Source organism: Cyanistes caeruleus, chromosome 4 (assembly GCF_971803275.1).
Source record: "Cyanistes caeruleus chromosome 4, bCyaCae1.hap1.1, whole genome shotgun sequence".
In the NCBI taxonomy this organism is placed as follows: domain Eukaryota; kingdom Metazoa; phylum Chordata; class Aves; order Passeriformes; family Paridae; genus Cyanistes; species Cyanistes caeruleus.
Window position 1 is genome coordinate 28,061,109 of NC_141704.1, and position 26,901 is coordinate 28,088,009.

General features: G+C 41.8%; 1 protein-coding gene across 24 annotated transcripts in view; it reads right to left on the minus strand.

The window, feature by feature from the left end:
- The window catches only part of LOC147653510 (uncharacterized), a 161,215-nt gene that overhangs the window by 35,394 nt on the left and 98,920 nt on the right, over nucleotides 1–26,901 (minus strand). For 9 of the 24 annotated variants that reach the window (XR_015286318.1, XR_015286307.1, XR_015286319.1 and 6 more), the window contains one exon: nucleotides 14,376–17,003. Coding sequence is in view for 1 of the 24 variants with exons in the window: in XM_086887140.1 (XP_086743266.1) it covers nucleotides 9,569–9,627; nucleotides 10,199–10,253; nucleotides 15,095–15,165; nucleotides 16,931–17,003 (258 nt within the window). In the remaining 23 variants the exon portion in view is untranslated. Of the gene's footprint in view, nucleotides 1–3,908; nucleotides 9,628–10,198; nucleotides 10,254–12,638; nucleotides 17,004–26,901 lie in introns of those variants that run through there. The other 15 variants (XR_015286324.1, XR_015286325.1, XR_015286326.1 and 12 more) reach the window with 4 other exon arrangements.

The window sequence follows — 26,901 nt, forward strand, 5'->3', positions numbered from 1 at the left end:
AGAATCCCTAAACCTTATTAAAATGGCCATTTAGGACAGTGTCACTCTAGTTAAAATACTTACTGCTGCTAAATGACATTACTAGAGCTCAAATAATTTAGGCAGATGGTTACCTCTTGCTGAGCTTGGAGCCTCTGGCTGACCTCTCTGTGCCTCCTCTCCCTGATACACCATCCTTGGGAAACTCAGCACTTGCACAGAGATTTGGCATGGGGAGGGGTGTTTTTTTGTGTCCCAAAGGTGCAGTGGCAGGTCTTTTGGGCCTCCCCATATGACAGCACTTACTCAAGGCTGGAGATGTGCTGAGGGAAGGGGGATGTGCCTGTGTGTGTGCATCTGCATACAGCTAGGGGCAGTGGACAAGGGGTAATCAAGCCCTTCAAAGAGCATTTTGTTCCTACAGGATTGTCTATACCATTTACCAGTGTTTGGGGCTGTGGACTAGCTTTGGATTAGGATCCAATGCAAACTGTGGCTGAGCACACATTTTGCTGCATGGTATATAACATAACTACTCTTTGCAGTCTTTGTAGGCTGGAATTAAACTTTTCCACTAGTGACTTCTAATGGGACAAGTATTCTTGTCTAAACTACAGGAGCATGTAAGAAAAGCCCATTCCTTATCTATAGAGGTTTCAGAGCACATCTAAGAGAGGAAAGGGGAGATACTTGTTGGCTTACCACTCCTGGATTTTCCCCTCTGCTGAAAATGGTAAGGTTGCTACTGCAAATTAAGGTTATTCAAGATAATTCAAACATTTCTGGGTAAAAGAGGTCCTGGAGTCCCTGCTGTGAGCATGGGTATGAGGACACAGTACCTCTGGGCATGCCCCAGTGGAGGTGGTAACTCCTTATTGTGGGAGACACACAGCACCTACCTCAGCCATACACTGCCAGATTATGCACAGTGACATAGAGATACAGCATAGTCACAGCAGACTAACTTTATTTTCAATTCCATGGAGGCTCATTTGACCTCATCTTACTTCTGTAAAATACTTTTGCTCTTGTGCCTCTGAAGTAATATAATCCAGTTATTTTTATTTGGTCTAGTCTTAAAAATACTACGAACCAGCTTTGGTTTGAATACCTGATTGATTTGCTTTAAAGATGTTCTTTGCACTTCTGAACTGACTGTCTTTTCCCCCCATTTCCCCTACTTTAAGAAAAAGCATCCATTGACTGGTCAGACACAGAAATGTTTCTGAAAGGCAAGCAGCTAGACTTCTGGGAAAGGGAATGATATATTCAGAAATTTCCTAGAAATGACAAAAAGCTATATGTGGGTGCCAAAACTCTGGTCACTTACAAGGACTCTTTCAATATACATACACAAGCAAGAATGACAAAGAACAAAGAAAACAGAAGATATAAAGAGGGCAGGAAAACTAACTCCTCAAGTATTAAATGTTTAGAGACAGAATATTGGTCATTTAGTGTAAGTGATTTCCCCTGCTCACCAGGAATGCAATAGAAATAAAAATCAAAGTATAACTCTGCTCAATATACATTGTACCAGCTTGATGCTGCAAAGTACATTTCATTACAAGCCAAAAGAACAGCCCTCGCTGATGCTTGCTTGAATGTCTCAATTTCTGGATTAAGCTGTCCCATTGTTTTGAAGCATAGTTATGGTTTAGAGATCAATGGGACATAGACTATCCTAATCTACTATGAACAGCCCATAGCAGAGACAGGATACTCTGCACTAGAGAGCCATCTAAGTCTTCTAATTACTTTGGCTACTGATAGATTGGCTCTTACCCCCTTGAATTCCTTTGTCACTGAGGAGTTAAAATTCATGAGCGTCTATGCTGCTGAATGCTTACTCCAGTGCTGCTATTTTCTGCGCCAAGCTAGCCATCACCGCAAAGAGTCGGAGGTCTGTCAGGCCATCTGTTACATAATAGTCAACAATCTCTAAAATCTGGGGAAACTGAGATGGAGAGAGCAAAGATGATGAAGGGTTTAAAAAGAACAGATTGCTGCCTTGCTTGGAAAGGAGGGAGGCAGGGGGAAGGGGAGAAGGCTGGATAAAAAGCCCTGATGGAAGCAAACCCGATTAGCACAGCCAGCAAAACAATCCCCCCCAAATATTAATGCTTTCTCCAAAGAAGTTGACAAGGACACCAGATTGGTGGGGGGAAAAATGCTTTAGGGCAGGAAAGCTGAAGGAGGCCACGAAAAATTGCAGTGATAGTTTAGGCATTGCCATACACAAGTAGACACTGAAGACAATTTAAGAACATCCTCTAAATCGGTAAAGAAGACTACTACAAATATTTTTGCCTCTCTGTTACACAACACACTCTTACTGTACCAGAGAAAAGTAAGTGTAATATTTTCATTCCACTCCTTTCCTTCCTTCCCCTCTCCCTTTGCAAAGGAGGTCTTTGCTGATTCTAAGGCATCAGAATGGTGATGACTTCCAAGTAGGGCTTGGCCACCTCGTATTTGTCCTGCTTTGTGTCCACATTTTAAAAAAGACTAATTATGAGTGCAAAATGCTCTCAGGAGACATAATATCCATTTAACTGCCTCTGCAGCCACTGAAATTGTACCAGCAGTAATACTGGTTGGGTGAGCCACCCAGCTGCATTTAAACTCTCCTAACATGGGTTGCCTTTTAGTCTGCTCTGTCCAGTTCTGTCTTTTTCCTTACTGTCCTGGCTAAAAGCTTGCAGAGCTTACTCTACCAGCAATAACCACAATGCTGGTGTGTTCTCCATTTCCTTGTCATAGGGGGATGTGCCAGGCTAAGCACACTGAAAAGTCTCACCACCAGACTCCTTGAAGTTTTCTCCAAATGGATCAAATGAATCTCCAACTGGATCTCCCTTCTACATCAAGGTACAAATTTTACCCCCAGACTCTCCTGACATGAAAAACCACTGAGAATCAGAAGTCTTATGACAGTTTTGGGAAATTATTTCTGCTCGAAGAGAAATGGGAAGCAACAAGCAGATTCTAGGTTTTGGTTCTGTCAACCCTCTGCCTTTCAGGGACTAGACCCTGTCCACAGGACTTGGAATCTTCTCACAACATGAAAACACATGGTCTTCACTCCTGTAAAGTTCATGTGCTTCAGAGCATTTCCTCAGATCATGCTGGAGTTGTACGTGTTCTCTTGCTCAGGGGCTTTGTTTTATTACCCCTTTGAGCAAATAATTTTTAACTGCATCAGAAAATGCAATGGAAGCTGAGGAAGGGAGAGGAAAGGAGTATTTTATGAATGCACATTTACAAACAACTAAAGATCCAGGGGTGACTTTTCTGGTTAACTTTTCATATGACAGTGACCACTGCCAAAGAAAACACATCATAATGGAAACAATTAAAATCTGTGTTCATTCACTCATTGTTGCTACTATAGGTTAAGGTGGTTCATTAACGGATATGTAAGTGCATAGTGTAATGCATCCCTCTTAGCTGAATTAAGGGATCATGTAAGATAATGCTGACAGATGGAAAAGATGAGCTTTATAGGTCTGATAAAAATAAACAATAAATGCAGGCAGTGCTGAACTGGATTATCATAGTGCCACAGGAGTTGTGTAATGATGTTAGCACTGGCGCCTGCCTCAGAGCTGATGCTTCAGAATACTAACATTGAGCCACTAGATACGTGTTTGATGTCTAAACAAATCACATCCTTTGCTGAGAGGAACAAAATGTGATGGAGACTGGATGTGGGGCTTCAAGTTTCAGATAAAAATCTGTCCAGAAGAATTCTATACAAATAATTTTCAAAAATACTTTCTACTTTTAATCATATGAAATATGTGGTTGGACCCTTTTTACTTCTTTTGTTGGTTTTTTGTTTTAAACATCCAAATAACTTGGTCCCCACTCTAGTGCTAAAGCCTTGTCTAACATTTCGTGCTGGGAATGCAAAGCAGGGCACCAAGTACAGTAGTACAAATAACACTTTATTTACAGTTTCATGGCTTTCAGATTTCCTGTCTCCATAATCACTTCCTACTAATTTCCTTCTGTTTTGTTTGAAATGGTAGTCTTTTCAAAGAAAGTGCCCAAAGAAACAACGCCTTTGTAAGGTTTGGATTAAATCACGGAGGTTTTTATACTTCTCTTTCTGCATTTCCCAGTACCGGTTTTCTGCATTAACAGAGTTTGTGCTGTATGTCTGGATGGTTCAAACAGGATCGTGATAAGAGAACTGCTAAAAGGCCAGCACTGAAGGGCCAAAGTCTCAGCTGGAGGAAGCTGGCACAGCTCCACTGATGTGCTTCAGCTACAAACCAGCATCATTTGAAGAGCCAAAGAAATGTTTTAATGCTGGACATGGAAAACTTTCAAGCACCACTATGACACTTGGAAAATTTACTATTACTTGAGCACATTAAGATAAAATCAAATACTGTTGTGTTGTAGGCAGTAAATAAAAGCAACTACCACAGAAGTGGAGTTTCTATACAGGGCAACAAGCTTGATCTGAAATTAAATCCACAGAGTATTTGACATATATTTATCTTGTGTAGAGGTTTCAGTTGCCTAATGAGCAACATCTACTACAGCTATATTTAGACTCCTCTACATCATGCCAAGTTGGCTGATGAAAATGGGATAGATCCCAAATCCTCTGTCACTTTTCAAAATGAAGCTAACAATTGAAACAAGAAAAAAAACTATGCAAAGACATTACATTGAGTAGCATGAGTAGACTGTACACTTAAGTGTTATCTTCTTGTTCTATCCCAACTTCCTGGCCAAGGTTACTCATCTGAAAATGAAGGCATACACCCCATTTCCACTGCTGACCTCTGACCTTCCCCTTCCTTCAGAGCTCTGATTTCTCTCCAGGCCTTCCAGACCTTAAACACTACTCTTGTTTCCAAAAAGTGATGGAAAAGGAATGTGTTATTTAATTTATTACTGGGTTATCCATAGAATTGTTTAATTAAAAAATACCTCACACTTGTGCCAGTGCTGCTGGTGAGATTGCTTTCCTTTATGAAAGAGGAATGTTGACCAACCAAATATCACGACAAACAATGACAGTGTGAATACTGGAAATTTTTGCCACCCTTCTCACACTTTCCCAGGAATGGATCTGTTGGCATTACTTACACTGTAAGTTAATAAAGAGGCAACTTCTTTCAAGGCCGTCAAAACTTTCTAGGGGTTCAAGTACCCATCTCATCAGCATCCTCCTGCAAGGACACTCACAATATTAGTTTTCAGAAAATTAGACAGTCCCCTCTGGGCAGAGCTCCAGTGTCTCAGAGTGTGGCTTTTACAATGCCTAGTTAAGCTCTGCTTTCATTTTTCAAGTTGAAGGAAACCCTCAAAACCTATTGCTCTTTCCCTTCACTGAACACAAAAGCACAATAGTTTAGCTTTTCTTGGCTCCACACCACCTTCTTCACCAATTAGTCATTTCTCAATACATAATACAACAGTAGTAGTAGTAGTAGTAGTAGTAGTAGTAGTAGTAGTAGTAGTAGTAGTAGTAGTAGTAGTAGTAGAAAACTAAGAACTTTGAAAATTCCAAAATTTTATGAATATACAAAAATTCTGAAAGAAAGGTGGGATTTTACATCTGTCTATGGCTTTGCATCATACTGAGCTAAAATACATTACAGTCTTTCTACAGAGATACTAATATTCATTATTTTTCTCAGTGAGATGATACATCAGATATTTACAGGTATTGCACAATCTAAATGGCTTTATCAACTTCTGGAGAGGACATAGAGACACAGAAGAAAAGATCTGAACAGGCAAGAATTGATATGATTTACAGCTTTTTTTACACAAACCAACCCTTTTTACTAATAAGTCATTCACATACAAGACTATTACCTTTTTCTTTTTTTTTTTTCCACCACAGCTGTCTCTTATGGAGCTTCAGTGCTTACCTGGTTAATTATAAGGAGCACGTAGCTTATGACTGGAAAATTCCTTACCATAATCTATAGCATATTTACTAGATTTGAAAGATCCAAGTCACATGGGAGATGATGCCACATCACAAACTGGAGGATAATGCAGAGATTCCTCAGCTGATGGGGCCCTGAACAGATATACCCCCCTGTTTCAGTACCCAACAGTCTACAACAACTACCATGGGTTTGGGAGCAGCTTATCCACAGTCAGGGCAGTGCTGCTGAGTCCACACACGTTATCCTCCACAGAACAGGTCAGACTGTGCACCTTCTGACACAGCTGCTGAGTGTCTGGGCCTGCATTCCCTCACACCCAGCTGGGTTTGGCTCCCTCTAGACTGTAGGTCCTTACACATCCACTTTGAGGTTTGCATGAGTTAAGGCAAGTAAACGTGATCAGTGGAGAAAATCTGGTCATGTTGTTCTCTTATTACACTTGAAGTTTTACCAGCATCGTCTGTCTTAGTCAGACTGGCCTACTGAAAACACATGCTCCTCAAATGATCATTATGAAACATTTCCTCTTCAGATTCAACAGTCCACGTAGGAGAGGGTGTAGGCTTGTGAGCTTTCTTAAAAGTTTGTGCTCCATCTTCTCTTTCCTATCTCCAGGAGTTAGAGCAGAAGTGAGATTGATTCTCATTGTAGTGATAGACAGAAGAACTTTTCTGGAGAAGAGCTTAAATAGTGTAAGGACTGATCTCTTAGAGACTTTTATCAGCCTCTGATTATTCCTAGAACCTCCAAAAATAATTAGTAATGGTAATTTTAAAAACCCAAACAATATCTACTCCATGCTAAAGTAGGTCTTGGTTACAAACCAGGAATGTCTTTTCTAGGAAAAGGACATAAAAACTGAAATTGTAATGCAGACACTGAGCAAAAAGAGAATAGTTTGTGTTTTATGAGGAGAGAAAGCAAATATGGAGGCATTCCATGCTTCTTATAACGACAAAATTGTGGATTCCCTCCCCTGCTCTCAAGTTCACCAGCTGCACTTGTTTATACTTGCAGTTCAATCAAGATGATAATGAAGTAATAGCATTCAGGAAATGACACATAAAAAGGAAGAATCAAGTGCAAAAAGCAGTATCAGGCATAACCTGAAACTTGAGCATCCTCCTTCAATCAACTTTATATCCCAAGTAAGGGTGAGAGCTTAGGCAAGCTCTTTAAGTATGCCTTTGATCTGTTCAGATGCTCAAGAGAGAGTCCAAGCCCAAACACCTGGCACCCAGGGAAACTGTTGTCTAGAGAAAGGTGCTCTTCAGGTCCCCACTGAGCAAGGGAAGGGGCAGAAGCTGTGTGGGAGGTGTTCTCCAGCTGTGGAGAGATGCAAACACTTTGCTGCTGTCCTGATATTTCACACCCCAGACCAGACCACAAGACAAACGAACCGGGTTGTTTCAACTGTCTCATTTGACATGGTCTAACGCTACAAGAAGTGAAAGAAAACCTTAGCACTCCTCCCACCTCCCTCTTTGGACCAATTGAGCTGTCACTGTCTGCACACAACTGTTCAGTTGAAATCACATTTTGGCCCGATGCAAACGGAACAGTCTTGAAAAGTGGAGTTTCCTTTTGTGCCTCCCCTCCAAGGGGAGTGAAAGGCAGCAAGAGGAGAGGCAGGAGGGAGGGAGGTGACCACTGTGCACCATCAGCACTCCATGTTGCCTGCTCTGCAGACAGCCCTAAAGGCAGCCTGATGCCTTGCCAGGGGGTTGAACAGTCTTGTACAGGCAGTGAGATATTTTCAGGGAGAAATATTCAGAGGGAGCTAGAAAAAAGTGTTGGGGTGATGGAGTTTCAAAACCAGAGCTTTGCTAAGCAGCAGGTTGCAACCTTTGGTTAAAGTTTATCTTGCAGAGGTTGGTAGCTTAGTAACAAGGGCTTTTTTGTTTGTTTTTGTAGAAACAGAAGCAGCAGCATCAGGCATGTCAGAGTATAGATGTGTCAAGGCGTCAGGGGAGAATCACTGGGGAACAGTGATTTGCAGCAGGGATGAGCAGGGATACCCATCTCCAGCAACACAGGACTCTCCTTCACACATGAGCATGAGATTGTCAGGACACAGAGGATTTTCAAGATCCAATCCAGAGTAAAGTCACTCCCATTCAATTTTACTTATATATGCTAAGAGACTATTTTCAGTTTTAAAGGTGTCTGTGAAGTAAACATCAAGGAGTTGACTTCCTATTTTGAAGAGTATCCCTGACTACTAAAGTTCATTTTAATTTGGGTGCAGAATAATGTAATACATGAGAGGGAAAAAAAAAAAAAAAAAGCAAGCCATATATGCAAGTAACAAATAGATGTTCTGCCATCAAGCAAACTGAGAATTTGTATCTTGGGGTGTTTTTGCAGGCCAACTGGACTATTGATCAGCCCCCATTCAGCATCTTTCCAGGCAGCAGTTTTCACTTTCATCTCAGTACTGAAAATCAACAATGAAGAAGCTGTCACATCCCACCACATCACGTCCTTCATCTGCTCCCTTGAGAACCTGCATACACAGACAGTATCCCTTTCTGTTCAAGTCAATAAATATTTTGATGGCTAATACCAGTAAGTTTCACAAACTCTCAACAGAGAAATACAGCCACCGAAAGCAAAAGATGTCCTAATTACTCACAGGTAATGATCTCAGGTTCTCACTAATCATTCATATCCCTACCCTCCACTAATGAATTCATTATGTAATAAGAGTTCAGCAGCAGCAGAAAGCACAAGTTACACAGCCAGTCTGATGTACAGCTATGTTGCATAGAACAGGTGACACTCTGCTCCAGTAAAGTTTCACCTTAAAAAGGGTAGGAAGCCAAATTTCTCCAGAGCTTTCCATTCAGCAGAACTAAAGGCAAGCAAAACAGGACTACCCTACACCAGCAGGTGCCTGGGGGACCACTCAGTGCCCCCATGGGACCCTGCCTGCTCTCCATGCAGTGAACAAGGCAGGGCTCCAAAGAACAGGAGAGCCTTCACCATTAACACAAGGACATTCCTCTTAGACACTTTGAAAGAGAAGCACACAGAAGAGAGGGTGTAGAAATACCCTCTGTAGCCAGACAAATTTGTGCAAACAGCCCTCAGATCACAGGTTGACACAGGTCTTACTGACACTGGTAGCACCACAGGGTCATTTGCACACAGATAGCCTGGGCCTGGCAGCACATTAAGGACTAAGGCTTTTGTTACACTCTGCCACAAAGCTCTGGTTGTTTGGAAGTGTGCTTGAGCAAGCTCAATTATCAATGTGAAAACCGATGCAACCAAGTGACTAGAAAGCATAGTCCCTTCTTCCTATCCAGTCACTAAACCACCTTTTCACTGTCTTGGAAAATACTGTTTTATCTTCCAAAGATTGTGGAAAGAGAGTAAAGTGGACTTCGGACACCACTGTGACCAGCTTGCCAACTACTAACGTGCAAACATCTTGAAATGAAGCCTTCTATTAGAGAAGTCTAATGAACATGTTATGGGTTGGTAGTTCTGAGGGCAGGGGTAAAGTGTTGATGTATTGCTGGTTTTAGTTTTACTTATACAACTTCTCTCTCTTTTAGACACACACACAAATACACATCTTTCACAATTTATGTGATATACAATAACATTAATTTTGTCAGGTTGCACAAACATTTATCCTAAGAAACCAAGTATTTCCACTACTTGTGTGAGCTCCCATTAAACAGAAGGTTCCAGCAGATGGACAGTGGCACCTTACCTGAAAAAAAAATGTCATTATGAGACTTAATCTCACCCAAAGCTTTCAAAGGATCAGAAACACGGAAGCAAGTGTTCAGACCTTAAGAATTCCATTGGATTTAAAACTTCCAACCCATCAGATTAAAATCTTCCATAGTAATGATCCATGCCATCAGAAACTGAAATTTTAGGACCAACCTTGTTTTCTTGGAAGGGAAACTTGTTTTCTTATACCCATTTGTGATTGCTTTGCAGATCTACAGAAGGTTTTCCACTTCTGCAGGCGGGCCAAAATATTACACAAAGCACAACCCAATAAAGTGTCCCCACCATAATGTAAGAGAGAACTATCACTAATCAGCACACACACTGAAAAACACAGCCCAAATTACATAAATCAAAATCTAAATGCCATTCCAGATTCAATATTCTAAATTGAAAGTGACTCCAACAATTATAACTATTCCTTATTTAAAATGATAGGTTGAGTGAACAAGAGAAAAGAAAGGCATGGAATGAATGGAGAGAAACATAAGCAGGACTTCGGTGTCACAGTGAATCACAGATTTGTCAAATTCAGCAATATTTACAGAATGAATCACTCCTCTTCCTGACCAGAAGCACTAAGCTCAGGTGGGCAAATACCTAGCAGGAGAAGCAGTTGTTCAATTAGCAAAAGTTTAAAAATTACAAGAATCAGAGTCTCATAGAGAACTGGAAGTTAGGGAGGACTAGAGGGGCAAAGTTCAGGTCAGTGTCCGAAGGCTCCTACCTCAGGATTAAGAACAGGATTTTCTGCTGTTAGACAGGGATGTGACAGAGGAGGTGGAAGTTCATGTGAGACTGGCCAAGCAAGAGAGAAATTTGAGATAGAATCATGATGCAGATGTGAGAAATGTGATGTAAAGTCTGTTGAGGAGGATATTTCCAGTAGAGAATTACCAGTAAGTAGCAGTGGAAGGACTTTTTTTTGTGCTGATGGCTGGAGGTCTATTTGACTCTTCCAGACTGCCAGAGAGCCCTCTCTGATCACCCCAAAGGCTGCCCTGCTCCTGGGGCTGAGCTGCAGGGTCAGCCCTGACATGGCACCACTGGCCAACCTGGCTGACTGGACTGCCTGGAGCCTCCCTGGGGCCTCGAGCAGGAGCTCAGGAGCTGTGTTTAAGCTCTCACACTTGCCCTTGGACCCCACATGAGCGACATTGTTGACCCTGACCTGTGGTCTGACTTCTTGGCTCGACCTCAGACCTGCCTCATTGCTATGGATGTGTCTAGAGCCATTAGGCTGCCTTTGACCCTGGTGACTGCCAGTGGATGTGTCCAGCTCTCCTCACTTCACTGCCCTGCCCATCCTGCTGCCCTGCCTCACCCTTGATTCCCAGCTCTCCTGCCCTTGTTGTGCCCAGATGCAGGAGGAGAGAGGCAGCCTGGAGCAGGTTCAGGGTGATGAGAGCAGCACAAGGGAGACTGACAGGGCCTGCTTTGGTCAGCCTGGCAATACCACAGCTGAGCTGGAGCACAGCCACCTCGCTAAATGTCTCCAAGGTAAGCAGGCAGGAAAAGGCGCAAGCTAAAAAAGCTGGCAGTGCTAGCATGAAGACAAATGTCTCTTGGAAATTAAACACAGATTTCTTACCACCAGAGCAGCCTGCCTCTTGAAAGGCCTGCTAATCAGTGCAGAGGGAGCAGGAATGACAGCTTTTAGATTGAGTTTGAGCAGCTCACAGAAGAGATTATATGCCAGGGAGAGCAAGGGCCAAGCTCTTACTTGTGCAATGAACACAGAAATGCTCAGCATATCCCTGGGGCTGGCAGAAGACTGAGGAATGGGGGATACCTGAGGAAGCCAAACTTTTTCTCCTCACTCATCTTCTCACTGCAACCTTTGTGCCTTGTTTCCCTGCTTCCTTCTCTACACTGCATATTGTCGGCACTGTGACTCCACCACAGCTGGCTAAGGGGAAGGAGATACAAGTCTCTGTATATCTTTTTGGTAAATTTCCCCTTGTTTTAAACTTTTTTTTAAAAAAAAAAATATTAGCACTACCACGCTCATTTTAGGTTTTTATACCTGGTGAATACTGGAGTTAATTACAGTCATTGTGCTCACTGCAATGGACCCCTTCCTCTGCACGGTTCTCTCACGGTGAGCTAAAGAGAAAGCCTAAGCCCATATCTAAAATCCTCATTCAAATACTGCATTCAGTCAAGCAGTTTAAAATTGCTTTTAGGAAGGGAGAGAGGAGAGATGGAGGAGGACTGGGGGGAGTGTGGTCTTGTACTTGGTGACTGCTGCAAGCTGGAACAGCACAGAGAAGGAAGGGCCTGTTTTTTGATATTCATAGCAGGGAATTCAATTTAAGGCTGATGTGTTGCTGGTTGGAAATATGTATTAAATACCCAGATGCAAGAGAAATGGGCACAGAAAACAGCAAAATAAATACAGGATATTGGCTCATCTATGCAGAGTGCTGATTTCCTAAACCTGGCACATTGGGGATTCACTGCCTGCCCTGATTTTGTGTGTCACTGATTTGGCTAGGATCTAAACACAGAGCTTCACAGTTACTGAACCACCGTCCCAGACCCAGCCAAGGCTGAGCACAAAGCAGGCCTGAACAAACCAGCAGGCAGACTACAAAGGGAAAGCAATTGTTCTGCTTAGCAGCAGCACTGTTTCTGCTATGCTTAGCATAGGAACAAGTTAATTTGGGAGCACAATCTTCTTAAAAGGAAGCGCTCCTCATGCCAGCATCCCCAGGTTCCATGCAGTGTTCTGTCCTTTTTTACCATGCATGAGCCATGGATGTTACTCACAATGTACTTTTTTTTTTTACTACTCAAGCAGTATAAAAGTTTCTGATAAAAAACAGCTTTCTTAAACCTCTGTCTGGCATCTTGTTAAAAACTGACATTGTGTTTGCCTGTCATCATTGGCTCACAAGGAAGTTTCTGTCATGATTTAATAAACAAGAAGGCTTTTACTGTTAAGGCAAAACAAGAAATTGCAATATCAAAACATTCATATAATTTTTCTCCAGCACCCTTGGTCTAAAATATTTGGTCTTAATTGACTCTCTGCAGAGGTAAAGATAGATCATGAGTAAAAAACATGTCAAAAAAATATAGATCAGAGCCTCTAAATGCACATAAGCATGTCCACAGCTCCATCCATATTAACAGAGGTGTAGAGACATGCCCCAAGAGAGTTAAGCAGCTCAAGAGCCAAAAGCAGAGCAAGGAGGGGGCACCTGAGCACACAGACTGAGACCTACAGTGTCCAGCATGGCCAGAGGAGCCTTAGGGTGGACAAGCTCCTTTGGCATAGGGAAGGTGGGGAATTGTCCTGCCAGCAGCACAGCACAGGCACCCAAGTTCTCTCCTTCTCTTGGGAAGGGAGAGATACAGCCTTGTCTCCTCTTTGCTGTAGCGATTACCTTCAGATGTTTTCACATTTCCTGGGGGTAGATAACATAAATCAGAGCAATTTTCAACCCCTTCTAAGACATTCAGGGCAGCCAGAGATGTAGCCTGCACTTTTCTCTCACTGCTGGCTTAACTAGAGTTCTCCTCAGCTGCATGAGCTGCTCCTTTGCTACCCGTGGCAAGCAATCTCATAGCTGTGACCCACCACACTTGGTTCTCCTACATTTTTGTGTAACAGCCTACAAAATGGCACAAAAGGAGGGCACGCAGCCCTTTGGACCCTCTGTATCTCACAGAGCCGGGCGCATTGTGAGGAGCACGGGGTGAGAGGGGGAGAGCTCCTTCCCTCCTCTGTGCAGCAGCAGAGCTCTAAATTCCACTCTGGCCTCATTCCCCAGAGGCTGCAGCTGCACCAGGGCTGAATGAAGACCCAGAAGCCCAGCCCCACATTTGGCATGGTGCGGGCAGTGGGGCAGTGCTGCCCTTCAGCCACTTCAGGGGCTATTCCTGAGCCATCAGCTGCTGTGGGTGCAGCAGGGGCACGGAGCCCTGCTCGGGCACCCAGGACATGAACAAAATGACTGCTTCATATAGCACCCTCATTCAAATAGCACAGCGTTTTAGCACCAGAAATAGTATCTTTCTATTTTCCTTTTTCTTTTTCTTTTTTTTTTTTTTTTCCAGTGAAACTACTGGCAGAGAAAGATACAACTTAGCATGAAAATAAGTATCAGAATAAGGCCCTAGCTGAATAGTCAGTACTCTGCATAATTCTCTCTTTTCATCCCCTCAGCCTAGATCCTCTCCAAATATTCAGATCAAAATTTGCAAAGTAGCTCCAGCATTTTGGCCATCAAAGTAAAAGCTGGAAAATTTAGATTCTGCCACCATCATATCCCTCTACTGTGAATAAAATCAGCTCTCTGATTTTGCCATCAGGCTAATTATGAAGTCTGTCCTTTTCTTTCTCTCTCTCCATCAAAGATCAAAGAGCCACAAGAGATATACTTACTAGTAAAAAAAAGAAATGTACATTTTAAGGAATGCATTCAATTCCCCTCTCTACCAATATATTTTATGTGCAACATCTTCACCTTCAGCCTATAAGAAGCATGTAATGGAAAGGACAGAGAGAAAACCACAAGTCAGGACAAACTGCAGAATAATATTCCTGCCACTTAATGGCAAAAGTCTTTCAAAGATCCCTGCATGCTTTGCACAGATTCTACATTTGAATGATGCATTGTTAGACAATAGAGAAGACCAGCAGAGGGAAGAAGTTGAAAATTGTAAGTGAAAATTAAAAATTACGAGCAAAAATACAGAACAGGAGACAAATTCAACCACAAAACTTTCATTTTAACTCTCTGGGCGGTACAGCAAAAGGGCCAGCATACACTCCTATCAAAAGCAGTGAGTATAACCCTTAGAGCCATCTTTTTCAAATCACAGATGAATTCAAATGGGAAGAGGCACGCAACAACAAAAAAAAATAGTTGTTAATGCATAAAACTACTGTATGACTTCCAATAGTTGGACTCAAGAACCCTGGTTAAATACTGACTTTCTTTCAGAGTCAATCAGATAATAAGACCCCTTTAGAAGCACAGAATAGTTAAATTCATCACCATAATTTAATTGTAGAAGGTTATTAAAGAGCACTTCGACTCCCCTCCTGCTTCGGCGCTGCTTTTGTGTATTAAACTCAGACTAATCAAATTGCAGATTCCAAGAGTACTGTATTAGTCATCCCCATCCCTTTTAATTTGTTTAATGGCCTCCTTTTTTCTCCCCCCTCTTGTGTGTGTGTTCTGACTGGCTGTGCAGCGCTTAGGCTCACGACATGTAAATAAAGAATGGATAGGGGAACAGTTCGTCGAAAAGAATAAAGCGTGCCTCCATTCTAAAGTTACATTTGATGTCAGCGTAATTCATGGGACGTGTACTGCAAGCAATGGTGCTTATTATTTCTGCTTAGCTGTCTACAGACACAGGAGGAGAGGGAGAGGGGGAAAAAAAAGGAAGAAAGGAAAAGAAAAGAAGTCTGAATTTACACTTACTGCTTCAAAAGCCCTTTTGTGCTTCGCCAACTTCTCCTGGCTGAAGATGCAGTATTTTGCCAAAAAGTCGACTGCAAGAGCAGACAAAAAAAAGGATAAAATAGCCCATAAAAGAACTCTTTTCCCCATTTTTCCTTAAGAATTTCTGTGAATTGCCATGAAGAGAATTATTTTTTTTAGGTGCACAACAACAGTGGTCACAGACAACTCCTCTTGCAGAAATTTCAATTTATGGTTTGCTTCTTGTGTTTTGGTTGTTCTTGTTGTGGGGTTTTTTGGGGTTTTTTTTTTCCCCCTTCTCTGTCTTATTTGGAAATGTCTTTTCACCTGGCCCAGGGCACAAAGTCAAAGTCAGCTGTGAATAGGAGATGTTTAACATGTGTAAAGCATAGGAGCTTCATCCTGGTCAGGCAGTAGTCTGGGAGTGTGGCAAGGGCTTGTTGTTATTTGTTTTAAATGTTAAAGGAATTAACATCTTCAGACTCAAGATCTGCAGAGCAGCATCCTCCATAGGTTCTTCCGAAGATACCACTAGAAATTAAATTCCTTTGGTTTGTTCCAGTCAGAAGAGACAGGTACACAAAAAAACTTTTGTCTTTCAGTATTAAGCAGCAATATTACAGAAAAGACACACCTTTTCCTATTTCTCTCTCTTATTGAGATCAAGTAGGATGTATTAAACCATTAAAAAATACCATAGGGGATTCCCTATCCTCAAATTTTTTTGCTTGTTTCCAGGCCTTTCATCCAAGAAGACAAAGTATGAAGCTGGCCTTGCTTCCTCATGCCTAACACAGCATGAAAAGCTGCTGGGAGTAGAATGAGAAAATTGGAGGGAAAGTCAGGTCATGCCACAAACACAGGCTGAGCTCATGAGTTTTGTGGATGGTACCAGCTACGTTGCCTCTGCATTCAAACTCCTCTTAATACTTATTAGTTCCTTTACAACCTCTTTCTCTGTGTCTCTAGACTGCTATTTCTATCACATCATGGCCATGCTCATAGGAAAGAAACCCTACTTTCATATCAAGGGAAACCGCCAGGAAATTCTGGACCCGATGGGGGAAAAGTGTTGGGTTTCAGCTCTTCCAATTTCTTGTTCATTTAGAATGAGAACCAGAAAACAGAAATAATTTGCAAAATTGTGGCAGAAAAAAAAATCTGAATTATCATTATCATCATTATCAAAAAAATTATTTTACTGTAAAGAGAGAAGGAGTGATTCATTATGTGCTAATGTGGCATTCTGGCTGGTATCTAAACAAGCTTGTAACATAAATCTCTTCTTTCTTTTTAAAAGGGTACATTTGTCTTCAGGTTGCGTTTTGGGCCATGTGCAAGAAAGGTTCTTATTGGGAGGGAATGTTAATTTTTTGTTTATTGCTGTGTCCTAAAGGGTACAAAAGAACAAATAAAGATTCCTGAATGACATTGTTTCTTATCCTATATACTCCAGAAGAACCAAATCTGTGTGACAAAAGCAACAAAAATGTCCTGGTTTTCAATGTCAAAACAGCAGCAGAGATTTCTATTTCAAGCACAGATTGACAGATGCTCCAAGATTGTTGTTATCACATGGTGTTCTTCCTAATTCCAAACTTAACTGTGATGCTTAAAGGAACGAGAAAACTGATTTCTGGCCAAACTGGTTTTGCACAGGTCTATCTTACTGTCAGCATCTAAGAAAGATTTAAGTCAAAGACAACTAATGCACTAATAGCATAGGTTCCAGAAAAGATTTGTACTGCGCTTAGTGTTGAGCACTTCTCCAGGACCTAATATGTCTTTTCACCACTAAAGTGCACTAAAAAGTTGCACTTTTGTTTGTTTGCACACCGACATGGGCTTGGGAGATGTAGATGTTCCAACACTCTGGGAAGCAGATCTGCATTGGCGCCCTCTGGTGATTCTGGAAAACAGCAAACCATGAAAGATAAACTGTCATTTCACTTGTAATAAAATCTTGACATTTCTTCTCACCCAAGTATTTCACAAAGTTGAAACTTTCCTTGCAACTGAGTGGTTAACCAAATAGCCCTGTAACAATTTTGGGAAGGGAAAGATGGAGGGTCATGTCTCACCCAGAAATGGAGGATCAGGAAAGAAAACTTCAGTTTTTATTTAAGCAACTTATAAAGTCAGATTAGGCTCTTAAACCATCTACTCTGCTTTGGTGAATCACAAAGGCCAAAGGATGTCATATATTCCTGTGTAACTGGTCCAATTATTTATATCTAGCCAAAGCACAGCTATCAGGAAGACTTTCTGAAGCTGGCAGAATATGGAGAGTCCCATGAGGATGTACAGTACTTTGTTTCTAAGACCAGTGTTTGGCTTACATGACACTTGAACTTGTTTTAAATCTCAACAAAATCAGTTTTCGCAAGGTTAAAGAACCCTTTATTTAGTATATCCTCCCTGTAAAATTACTTATATACTGTAGTAAAGATTATGCTCAGAGGAAATCAAATGAAGTATTTCTGTCAGACATTTTCACCATTCCTTAAAAGATTGTTCAGTGATTCTTGTCCCCCCTAAAAAGACTGACAGCTTTTTAAAACATAGGCACCAAAACTGTATGGACAACCTCACCAGCACCACTGATCTCCTCTTACTCATTCTTTTCCTCCCGTATGGCCAAAAGGGCAAACAAAGAGCAGTTTTCCATTCCAATTTTGGGCAATAATTTCAACTTTAGGAAATGGATTTTCTCCAGCCATGTTCCTCATGCATCTGTTTCTCTCTCTTTGTTTATTCTCCCCATCCCCAGGAAGTTTTAAAATCGTTGATCAATTTTGACCAAGTGAGACAGAGGCGTAGAGGGTTGACAGGAATTAAGTACCTACAAGTTTCATGAAAATAGGCAGCAGAGTAGAGGGAGGGAGGGAGGCCCTATTAATTCCCTCATTGAGGGAAAGACCTCAGCATGAGCTCAACTTTTGTTACAGCCTGGAAATCCACACGAGAGAGAAAACCTGGAAAGCAGCCATCATTAGTAGCACTGCTCATGGAACCACCTGTTTAATTAATTATTCTCTGCTGTAAAGAACCTTTTAAAAACAGCTCCATAGCTTTCAATATAAGCTTGCTTGCAGTGCCCCCAGTAGGAGTCACGGAGACTGAGGTCAGGGGGAACCGGGCCCCATGTGCATTGTACCTCTCATAATATATACCCTAAAAGGCTGCTAGAGGTCTTTGGGCTCTGGCAGACCCACGTTTGGACCTGCCATATTTTTCCTCCTGTTGCTCAGCACTTTACAGCCAGGAGCACTCTCCTGCCTTCCTGCCATCAGGGTCTGTCTCCTCTCACTGCCCTTACCAGGGAGGGAGCCCAGAATAACTGCATGCAAAGTCATGCTCAGGCCCTCACTCTGTAGCTACACAGTTTGCACAGAGGAGGAAAGCCTAAGAAAAACCAGCTGCAAAACTCCAAGTAAATCCATCTGAGCATGTCTGTACTGAAACAACATCATGAACAGGCGAGACTTACAGGATAGAGAGACTGTGCACCCCTCAGGCTGGGCTAATTAGTCACCCTGTACCAAATGTGAAGTCATAGAACCATAGAATACCCTGAGCTGAAAGGGACCCACAGGGACCATCGAGTCCAATTCCTGCCCCTGCATAACACAAGCCCAAATCTTGACTCCAAAGCAGGTAAGTATTCCAGCTTTGCAGAGACACAGTAGCTATTAGTCACAAGGCTGTTAGTTCCTTAGGTAGAGGGAGAATAATGTACTTTCGCCCAGTGCTGAGAATTAAAAAGGTTGTTTTTACTGAAACCAGAAGTAATTCTAACAAAATATTTCAAAGGGGATTGCAAAACTCAAATTTAATTATTTAAAGACAAAAGAATTAGCTGGTACTAGAACACATTTTAGTCCAGTATTTCTAAGATCATACCTCAAAAAGGCACTTGAGAGGAAAACAAGCTTTATTACTAGTGCAAAGAACAAGAAAATTAGTCTTTGGTTCTTTGTTTCCAAGCTGGCCATCACCTGTAGCATTTAATCTATGCACACAGTTGTGCCTGTACATCTGCTTTCTGAACTCCTGCATGCTTTGCAGGGTGCACAGGGTGCGATCCATGAAATGAGTTGTAAGTTTGCAGAGAGGAGGGCCCAGCAAGTGGGTATGAGCAAGAGTAGGAAAGGAAAAGGCCAGGCAAATACAGGAGGCTTCCAGACACACCCAGGGGAACACCCAGGCATGGGGGGACACTTGTATGGGGACCTTGTGGCCGTGCAGAACTCATGGGCCACGTCAGCTTTGGCAGTATGCCCTGTTCCTGAGGAGGGGAAGGTGGCTTACTTTGCTTTTGTAAACTAAAACTCTCATACTTGCAGTAAGCTACTCATATTAAAAGAATATTAAAACTGAAAAGTCAGGTACTTTAGGCCAGGAAATTAAGGAAAATACTACAGTATTGCATGATTAAAGGCCACATCATGATGCAAGAATGAGGGTAGAAGTCAAACTATACACAAAATTTTAACCTTGTCATTTCAAAACGTTTCAAAACAAGAGAAAAACTGAGGTAGCCATACCATGAAATCAATACCAACCTCTATTCCTACCCAGCTCCATAACTTGCATTTAGTTTTTTATTACATTTGTTGTCTGTTCTTAAAACTATAAAGAAGATCTTGTAACATTTTATGAACATCAAAAGATTAACCCTCTTAACCTTCCCTGAATAACACATTTTTCCCCATTTTACAGATAGGGAAACCAAAAGATTAAGTAACATTTCCAAAGCCAGTGAACACAGTGGTGGCAGGCACAGAAATCACTGCTCTTCAGTGCTGTGCTTTAACTGGAGACAATGGTCTCCCATGGGATATCTGTGTCAGAGCTTTGAAGGACATCAAAGTACACCAGGCTGTCAGTAGAGATAATGGAATAATTGGCAACTGTGTCCAGGATGCTTTTCCTTTCAGGAAAGCTGGATTAGGATCTTCAGCCAATTAAGTAATGCTGTTGACTGGGCAATCATAGATGTTTATAGACAGATAGAAAGGAAACTACAAGGGATAGAATAACCAGGGACTCAATTAAATTCTAAATATGGTATACTACTTACAAGAAGCTGAAGAAACTTTTCTGGAGTAGAAACTCACTTATGCTGGGGCTTCCCCAATAAAACAGGGCTGGGAACAAAAACCTTCAGGCTTCTAGCAATAATTCTGAATTAACACACTTGCTTTTCAGAGCCAACCATTTCATATGAAACCAGGGATCAGACTAATATTGTGTAAAAAGATATAAACTGAATGTCAAAAGTATATGCACAGGCACACACCTCTTTCCAAAAATCAGCCTCTTTTAAAGTCCATCAATATTTTGTAAATGTAAAGGGATTTCTTTCTTATCTGCATTTGAATGACTTTAGAATTTCATGGTTTTAATCAAATCCTTTTTATGTACCCTATTGCAAGAAAAATATGACAATACATTCAATCAAAAATGTTTTCTAAATGGGGCTGTCCAACACTTTTACAGGCTTTCAGTGTTTGCCATGAACTACAGGCAGAGATAGATTTAACACACCACCACTGGCAGATAAAAGCACAGAATAGGTTCAAGAGTCTGTAAAGTTTGTACTCCCATGTTAAACAAGTAACAGTAAATTGAGGCACACTGCAACACTTTCATATGAAAGAGGAGACCTCTTTTCTAGGTTAAAGAGGTCCAAAGGGCACCTCATTTTACAGGCATCCCCAACAGGCGGTCCTGCAACTTCCAGGTGTGGAATCCATGAGACATTGTAAATAACTCACTTTATTCCCCCTTAAAAAGAAATACACCTTATAAATTTAAGATTCAGACTTTGATCTGAAACTAGTTTCTCCACTCTTCTCCCCCGTCCTTCTTTCTCTCACACATGCACATAAACATAGAGATCCTAATATTTTGGATACCTCTTGCTAGGTTACACAAATGTCACCTAGTCTTTGCAAATAAGGGTGTGGATGCTATTGTAACAGCAAGAGACTGCCAGTCCACCATTCCCAAAGCTCTGCCATGAAATAGGAAAGGCCAGGAGGGGAAAAATTCAACTGTATATCATCAAACTCAGCCTCCCTGGGCAATAAATATATAAGCACAATCTCTTCAATAAAGATTGCATAGGTAAGGGAAGATTCTCAGTAAAGTGTGATGAAACTGTGTGAAAGTGTGAAGAAGGTCTGTGTGTACCCCTCCCACCCCATAGATGGGCAGGACAATATGTTTCACAGCACCTTAATAAAACTTGTACATTACCATATTGTGTAGTTCAAACAATGATATATGTTATGAAGAAATGCATTTCTCTCAAGACACCATTCTTCTGGACAGCTTTCATATTTTAGCTCCATTTTTTCCTTTGCTAGCCCAGCTGCCAGGGCTGGACATGCTTTCCTTTTATACTTTGTCTTCACTTCTGCCAAAGTAGAAGTAGACCTGTACCTTCCTACACCCTCCTAAGGACTTTCTGCTGACTTTTGAAAATGTCTGGCTCTATAATATCAGGCAGGCATTCTGATTCATACTACCCCTGTCTCATGCTTCCCTGGTTAGGCACTAGTTCAAGAAGGATTTACAGAAAGTTATTATGTTTTACTTCATTAGGTCTTACCCTTTCAGAGTGTATTAAAGTTCAATAGCATTGTAGCTTCATGCCTGGCTTTGCAACTAATGATTCTTTCAAGATGCTCTGTCCACAGAGCTGTGGGCCATTAGACACTTTCCAGTTTCTTACCATCAAAAATGCGTCAGCAGAAAAAGCCTCAGTGATCCTGCTTTATAAAAACAAACAGGCAACCAAACTCACAACAGATACTCTCATCCTTGGCTCTGATGTGAAGGTTTACTAGTGAGTGAGAGAGAGTTTGGGGCCTTAATTCTTCACTTGCATGAACTTTTGGGGTCAGCTGGCAAATCTTGATCAAATCAAACCAACTCCAAGGCAGCGCCTGTCTTGTCAGGAAAAAATGGGAAGCCTTTTGTTTCTGTGGGACTCAGGCCTTATCAGCTCATTCTGTCACTCATACTTCCTCAGCCCACTTGCAAATCCTCCTGGATTTACTGCAGATGTATGAAGCTTGCTGGAAATAATGGTACAAGCGAAGAGGCTAGTCCAGCTATCGACTCCAAGCTCTGGGTAATACCAGTGGGAAATTACTCACACAAAAGGTGCGCTGGGGTGACAAATGAAGAGTGTGTTTTGGCCCTTTGGAGATGCTGGGAGCTTGGACAAAGCTAACACACTAATGCCAAACAGCTCACTTTATCTGATTACATACTGAGCACTCACCTCCCCTTCCCAGTACCAACACCCTGCCCACCCCTCACATCAGCCTTTCATGCCTTGTTTTCTCACATCTGCCACCCACACCACTGAGACAAGGAAATAATTCTTTTCCCCCTTTTTAATATCTGAGTCTCACCCCATCACTGCATGCCCTGCCTTTCTTTTTTGTTTTTTTGAAGGTCATAAATATATTCCTAATGGATATCCTGCAGGGACTGCATGGAAAGACTAGTTTGGCCCTTGGGCCAGTTAGGAAGCAGTATGGTCCACCAACTACACCCACTATCACTGCTTTGTCCCCAGGAAAGGATGCACAATGAAACCAGCATGGGCTGAGCCTCCAAAGGCCTGACTGCTCTGGCTCTTCTGTGTGACACAATATTACATTAGGCATGGCAGCAACATCCAGGTGTGCTGTGAAGGACTCTGGAAACTTGCTGACCTTCATGAGGCTGAGATCCTTAGTCAAACAGTGGATAATTTCAGTACTTTCAGTATTTCAAAGAATCTTATAAAAAAAAATGGTAAGCAACATTTTACATGGGCAAATAGTGATAGGACAAGGAGGAATTGTTTTAAACTAAAAGAGGGGAGGTTTAGGTTAGATATTAGGATGGATTTCTTTACTTGGAAGTGATGAAGCATTGGAACAGACCATCCAGAGAAGCTGTGGTTGCTTGAACAATCCCTCACTGTGATTGTTCAAGGCCAAATCAAATGGGGCTCTGACTAACCTCCTCTAGCAGGCAACATCCCTGTCTATGGCATGGGGGTGGAACAAGATATTTAAGGGCCAAGCCAAGCCAAGCCAATCCATCCCTATTCTATTCTATTCTATTCTATTCTATTCTATTCTATTCTATTCTATTCTATTCTATTCTATTCTATTCTATTCTATTCTATTCTATTCTATTCTATTCTATTCTATTCTATTCTATTCGTTCTGTTCTATTCTATTCTCTTTAGAAGTCTTCACCTGAAGCTCATAAAGTGCATTGAGGTAAATTCCCATATTGAAAGACTTAAACTATATCAGAAGCAAAATCTCCTAACTATGGCTTTACACTACTGATTTTAAGAAGAAGGGACACAAATGCCAATAATAGCAATAAGGAAAAAGAACACATGTTCAATATATAGCCCTTTGGTGTAGTTAGGAAAAACCACCAAACTGCTATACTGAGCACTTATTTCATTTACTGATACAAAGAAAATCAGAGGATGATTATTATATGCCTTCCACTGCAATAGCAGCCTATAGAGGAATTAAAAAGCAAGGACAAAAATTAGACATCAGCCAACCTGGAAAATTATTTCCAAGAGTTTTAACAGAAACTGAAGCAGTTCTTTGGCTCCTCATTTCCCAAACACTGAGGAAGTGCCAGAGCTGGGAGGAAAGCTAATATTGTGCCACTGTTTAAAAGGGTAAATGGCACGACCCAGGTAATTATAGACCTGTCAGCTTGACATAAAACCCAGGCTAAACAGTGCAGCAGCTGATAAAGGATTTGATTAATAAAGAATGGAAGGAGGGAAATATAATTAATGCCAGTCAACACAGGTTTATGAAAATAGATCTTGTCAAACTAACTTGATTTGTTTTCTGGATAAGATTACTGGTTTGGTTGATATAGGAGGACTTCTGCTGTGCATTTCACTTGGTATCACATGAAACTTTGATTAAGGCACTGGAATAACACCAAACTATCATGCTACCTATTAAGTGGGTTAAAATCTGGCTGACAGGTATAAAAGTGTCATTACAAATGAACAACATTTATCATGATGTATTTTGGTCCACTCCTATTTAACATCTTTGTCAATAATGTAGAAGAAAAACTTGTCTCTGAAGACCACAGAGGGTCAGTTGGAGGATGATGTATTATTAAGCAGCTTTGCAGCTGATACAGAGTAATTAGGATCATTTAGCTGAAACGTACTCAACAGACTCAAGCACTATCCTTTAATGTCTTGTCAGTACCCAGACAGCCTGGAAGGCAGGGCTACAAGGGTGGTGTCTTCCTTATTGCATTATTCAACACATCTCTTCAGCAAGGATTTCTTCCATCTAAAGCTGCCCAAGTTAGCTAAAACATCTACACCATGGCCAGCTCACTCTCACCCACATTGTGAGCTTGTGCTCACACAACAGTTGTCACCCACAAAACAGCTTGTGCAGTTTTCCATGAGCACAATCCAGTTTTTGTTAGCCCCTTTGCTGAGATTTTTAGGAGTCCATGGCCTGGGTTGCCTTCTGTTCCCACAAGGAGGCCCATGACTTTCTCTGTGTGGATGAGATACAGTATCAACAGATGACATTACAAATTTGTCAGGGTCTTTCGAAGTCAGAACCTGCATGAGCTCTTTGTTACCTGGTTGACTACTTTGCCCAACAGGGATGGAGTCCTGAAGCAGTCTGAGGCACATTAAGGGTATTTTACATGGATGATAGCTCAGGTGATGACATGCTCACAGAGGCTGTGAAGTGAGCAGCACCCACATAGCCTTAATGTGATACTGATGTCAGTGTCACAGAAACATTGCCCAAGTCCCTCTCCACAGCACACTTAAGAGGGGGGCAGAGAAAAGCCACACCATGTTCAGCAGAGCAATTTTCATAGCTACATAATTGTTAAAGTCTCTCTTGGTGACACTGAGTGATGATTACATGAGACACGCTTTGAGAAGCAAAGATGCATCAGGTCACCCTCCTAAAAGGAAGTGAGGAAGCTGCTCCAAGGGTCTTCATTTAGTGATTTTTTTCACTAGGGCAAGGACTAGGACAGGGCATTCACTGACTTTCACAATTCCCAGAAAGACAACACTGAACAAGTGACACCTGAGAGGACAATTTGGAATTTTCCCATCAAATTGAACTGCTTTCAGTTCTGTGTAAGGCAAAAATGGGCTCATGACACCACAGAAGTAAAGATGCACTCTGACTGTTGTAAATTCTGTATGGCACCCGACATGCCTCATGGTGGAAACAGATTTTTAAGCAGTTGCTAAATTTCTGATTTGGGTTTCATGTAGGGCAAAAAAAAAGGAGCAACTTTTCTGGTTTATTTTAGGATTATGTTAAGTACAGTTCTATTTTAGATTTAATACAAAAATTTCCTTCTATCAACACTCTTGGCACTGAACAAAACCTCAGCCTTTCCTATATTTTTATGGGGCCTCTGGTTCTTTCAGATGTATTTTAATGCATATTGTTTCTGTTTTAGCGAGTGTTGCTCATTTTGTCAGAAGCAGATGGTGTTTACTGAATTTTGTTTGTTCCAAGAATAAGCAACATCCAACTGTTCACTATGGAGGTGCGAAAGAGGAAAGGCCTGAATCATAAATACAGCTTCTCCTTCTTACTTCCCCTTGTTTTTCTTCTTGTGAAAGGAACTGTCAGTGTCTCCTTACAAGCCTCTAAAACAGAGGAGTTTGTGCTGTCACTCTACCAGAGAGGACACACAGCTCCAATCAGAGTTGCTGCCAGAGCAAAGCAGCTAACAGCTCTTGGGGTTCCAGCTCAGAGGGCTTTGTAACAGCTTCTTTGCAGCCCACCAAAGGAGGAAAACACTTCTTATTAGCTGGTGTTAGCAGCCAGACTAAATGAGGACACATCAGGCTCCCTCTCTGGTCAGTAGAGAGAAGAAGGCTTTTTTTTTTGGGTAGCACAAGTAAAATGTCTCTATTGAATAAAGAGGCAACTGGAAAAGATCTATTTCCAACTTAGAGTTCCATGGGCAAATGAGTCTCCACTCTGCTGACCTCCCACCATGTATACTTGGCAGAAAAAGCAGTGCAGAGGCTGTGCAAAGTCCCAAGGGATGGATGTTTTAGTGCATCTTCAGATTGCTCAGAACACAGAGCAACCACTGCTTTTCAAGACCGGGCTCTACCAGGAGGAGTGACATGCGTCAGGGGTTAGAGGATAGATATATTCTGATTCCCATCAAGAAGCTCACAACAGCACACAGGAGTCACAAGGAGACAGTTCTAGAGTCAGCATTATAAACATGATCTGTAACAACCTGAGCAGGGGCTGAACTTTGCCAGGATCCCAGACATCAGCTCCACACCTGAGGTTTACTCTGCAGGGTCAGGCACAGAGGTCCAGGAGTACCAGCTCCGTGGGGCTTGGAGCTGCACTGTGCTATCCACACGCACCTGAAAACACCAGCATCAAGCCCTCCCTTGGATTTGCACCTCCACCTTATTAATCCTCCTCCTGACCTGAATGAGTCAAGGCCAGTTGCTTTGCTTTGATTAGACAGTTAAAAAGTGTCAATTTTGCCAAACTATCTGGCAGCACACACTAATATCCTTTGCTAGCTAAAGCTTCTTAATGACTCGTGAGGGCAGCTGCTTGCCAGCAGACAAGGCTGAGAAAGGGATCTAGGAACACCAGTGATTAAACATTGTCAGACAGGCGAACCTGCGGCGTCCCGGAATATCTTTTCTGAATAAAACATTAAAAAAGATAACCACTGCAGGGTGCCCTATTATGTTTTTAAAACTC